This window comes from Acanthisitta chloris, unplaced genomic scaffold, assembly GCF_000695815.1.
Source record: "Acanthisitta chloris isolate BGI_N310 unplaced genomic scaffold, ASM69581v1 scaffold24363, whole genome shotgun sequence".
Lineage (NCBI taxonomy): Eukaryota > Metazoa > Chordata > Aves > Passeriformes > Acanthisittidae > Acanthisitta > Acanthisitta chloris.
In genome coordinates, this window is record NW_008664602.1 from 20,109 (window position 1) to 24,037 (window position 3,929).

At 43.2% G+C, this 3,929-nt stretch overlaps 1 protein-coding gene across 1 annotated transcript; it reads left to right on the forward strand.

Moving 5' to 3' along the window:
- Window positions 1-515: 515 nt before the first annotated feature.
- TMEM139 (transmembrane protein 139) lies at window positions 516-2,519 on the forward strand. Its single transcript, XM_009071436.1, has 2 exons — window positions 516-760; window positions 2,111-2,519. The coding sequence occupies exons 1-2, from the start codon at window positions 516-518 to the stop codon at window positions 2,517-2,519; spliced, it is 654 nt and encodes a 217-aa protein (XP_009069684.1).
- The last annotated feature ends 1,410 nt before the right edge of the window (window positions 2,520-3,929 follow it).

The window sequence follows — 3,929 nt, forward strand, 5'->3', positions numbered from 1 at the left end:
TCCATGAAATAAGGCTGCTGTTCTTCCGGGATCTGAACGAGTATTTGAACATTCATTATGCAACATACAAATGTCCTAGAATTAACCCTTAAAGTTATTCTGTGTTTCACTTTCATAGTAACCTCAGATCTGCATCCTAGACCACCTTATTAAGCCAGGCCTTTTTAGATATGCCTGGCAATAAGTGCTGATGGTCTATTTATGCATTTTATGTCTTTCATCTGTATGTCCAAGCATTCCCATTATTCAATATGCATTCACACAGGAAATGCTAGTACATTTACTCTGGTGTACATTTATGCACACATTTCCCAGGCTTATTATGTATGTGCAGAGCTGCATGTTCTCATGATGGCATGTACTTGAGTATGTACGTTCTTAATTTGGTTCTGATACTTATAATGTGTTTATATATTCATGTTTCATGCTGAAAAAACTGTGCCATCTTCCACAGATGTCTGTCCCTTTAACTGCTCATCTGTTCTCAACTGCCTGCTACAACCATCTATACTACCATGTGGCTAGAGACACGCTGGAAGAACATCCGCCAAACCTTGCTGCTTCTTTTCACTGCTGCTCTTCTCATCGGGGTCACCATGCTGGCCATTTCATCTAACATCAACCCAGTAGGCTATTTCTTTCTGGGGGTAGGGGGAGTGTGCCTGGTCGGCTATTTGCTGAGTGTGTTTGTCGAGTGTTACCTGAGGAATCAACACCAACATGACACAAATGAGATACCTCCAAGGCAAAGCCAAGCAGGGTAAGCAGCAACCTGGTTATTCCTCCTACTTTAACTCTCTCACCTCAGTTATGGCCATTTTACATACTGCTTTGCTGCCTTTCCCCTCGGGCACCAAACACAGACTCCATTCCCAAAGTCAAAAGATTTTTTTTACATTGTTTTCCTTCATTCTTCAGATGGAAGCAGCAAATTTCTATGCCATGCATGTCCTGTATCTTGTACAATATGTATTTTCTCCTCCTCAGGAACTGATCCACTAGAAATTTCCAAGGTTAAACAGATCCAGGCCCGGTTTTATTTTTCTTTGAGTAATCGAGGCTTGCCAAACAATGAGTCAGACAAGGAACAAGAAAAAATGCTGAAGCAATACTGAAGCTTATTTGGGTTTAGCGCTGTAAACCTTATCTCCAGAGCAACTCTTTCTTGGCAAACTTTAGAAAAGGAACCTGTAACTGGGTGTGTTTCCAGTCTTAAAATCCCAACTTGACACTAATAAACCCTGATTTTGAGAGGGTTTGAATACTTCCACTTCTTTTTGGATTCATGTACATTTGCAGGTTCTTAGCATCACCTAATTTAACCCAGTTTGCCTACTGTAATTGAAAAGTTTAAGTTTATTTGCATCTTTTCTTCCTTGTATAACCCAGATAATCATTAGCCGCATCCATAAAAGACTTGACATTCTCAAATACAGGGTTTGTAGGAGGGCAAAAATGCTATTATGTGTCTATTTTTAGAAAGACTATGTAAAAAGAAGTCTATATTGGGCTTTGCTAGCTTGGAGGCATACTAAAATAAAACTAGTATCCTTCTATTTAAAAATATTACCTGAAAAGGAAATTGTTTCTAAAGTAACATTTTTTTCTCTGCAGATAATTCTTTCTAACACAGAATAATTAGTCCTTGTTTAGACTAAATTAAAACACTTAGTTTTCTCCACTTCTTAAAACAGATGAACATGGAGCTAATGTATTAAGAAAGGTCCTGGTTTATTCCAATAAGTAATTAGTAGATAGCAATTCTTCATAAAAAATTTTAAGGGGTATGAGATTTTAACTGAGGGACATCAAGCTAAGCCTAGGACACTGAATTGAACAGTGGGTGTTGCTTCACTTAGTTCAGGGAGTGTAAGAAAATGGTCAAATGAGCCATTCTCTATACTAGGAAGCAAGACATTGCTGGCTGGGCAAGTGAACTAATCCAAGGTCAGAATATCCCATACAGCAAGACCACATGAGATATCCTGCCTCAGTCCCATCTATTTATTGACTGTAGCATGGTCCCTATAGTACATTATCCATACTATCTGCCTTTGCATAAACTAAGCAGTAAAGTAACCAGAGTAACAGGCGTTCCTCTCTTGCCCAGGGTGAATGCTGCCTATGAAGCGCCCACCTATGAGGAGGTGATGAACATGTCAGCTCCAGCAATATGGACAATTCCATCCAATCCAGGCTCAGTGCCCTCACCACTGAGCGAGCCTCCTCCTTACAATGCAGTTATTGAATCCTCTGCCCAACAAGAGATTATGGTGGAGGCTCTCAGAGTGTCAGTGCCACCAGACACAAGGTACACCTCTGAGACAGATACAGTCTCCAGGATGCAGCTGCAGCTGGTGCTGCCCCCAAGACTCCAGCGGTTCGTTTCGGACATCCATGAGGAGAAAAATATTGAAGACAGGTTTGAACCACTAGAGCCACTCACGCCACCACCTGCTTATGAGAGTGCCATCAGTGATGAGGTCTTTGAAGATGCTTTCCCGCCCTCCACATTATGACTAATTTCACCTTCCGTGAATACAGAACCAAACCCTGATCCCAATACAGGATGCTCCAAGAAGGAAGGTGAAAGAGCTGAGATACTTCATGCCTGAAACTGGAAAAGTTTGTCTCCCCATTCTTTGAACCAGAGCTGAACTACAGACACAGCTTCTGATGTCACTAGAATAATTTTGCACAGAATATAAATCAATGCAATACTACAATGCTTTGTCTTGGCAGGTATGTAAAGCCACTAGGAGGAAAGTTGTGTGATATATGGCAGCATTCTCAAACTGGAGATACACCTTTATGGGGGAGGAGAGTAAATCATGGGAACAGACAATGTTGCCAAAGGACCTTGGAAGAAGGACTGTAGGGTGCAGCCAGAAACTGCCTGGGAAAGAGGAGGAATAGAAACAGCACTAAGCAGGTTCTGCCTGTGCATTATGAACAACAGTACTGCTCAGAGTTGTGCAGTAATTGGCCACCTGAAAATCCCTATGGAGAGTCTGATGCTGCAATTCTGTGAGTTGCTATTCACAGAATCAGTTAAGCTGGAAGGGACCACAATGGGTCATCTGGTCCAAACCTCCCTACTCGAGCAGAGGCATCCTAGAGCATATAGCTCAGGGTTGCATCCAGAGAGTTCCCAAATACCTCCAGTGAGGAAAAATCCATGATCTTCATGGACAATCTGTTCCAGTGTTCAGTGACTCGCATAGTAAAGAAGTTCTTCCTTGTATTCAGGTGGAACTTCTTGTGCATCAGTATTTGCCCGTGACCTCTTGTTTTATAGGTTTCCACAAGTGAGAAGAGTATAGCTCTATCATCTTGGCACCTCCTGTTTATGTACTTGAATATATTAATGAGGTCTTCTCTCAGTCATTTCTTCTCAAGACTGAACAGGCCCAGCTCCCTGAGCCTTTCCTCGTAAGTGACATGCTCCAGTCCCTTAATCATTTTTGTTGCTCTCCACTGGACTCACTCCAGGAGCTTCATGTCCCTCTTGTACTAAGGAGCCCAGAACTGGGCACAGTACTCCAGGTGTGGCCTCATGAGAGCTGAGTAGAGAGGCAGGATCACCTCCCTCGACCTGCTGGCAATACTCTTCTTAATGCATCCCAGGATTCCATTGGCCTTCTGAGCCACAAGGGCACACTGTTGACTCAGGGACAGCTTGTTGCCCACCAGGAACCCCAGGTCCATCTTCTCAGAGCTGCTCTCCAGCAGGTCACTGCCCAACCTGTACTGGCGCTTGGGGTTATTCCTCCCCAAGTGCAGGACCATGCACCTGCCCTTGTTGAATTTCAGTTGGTTCTGCTCTGCCCATCCCTCTAACCCATGGAGGTCACTCTGAAAGGCAACGCAGACCTCTGAGGTATCAGCCACTCCTCCCCGTTTTGTATCATCAGCAAACTTGCTCAGAT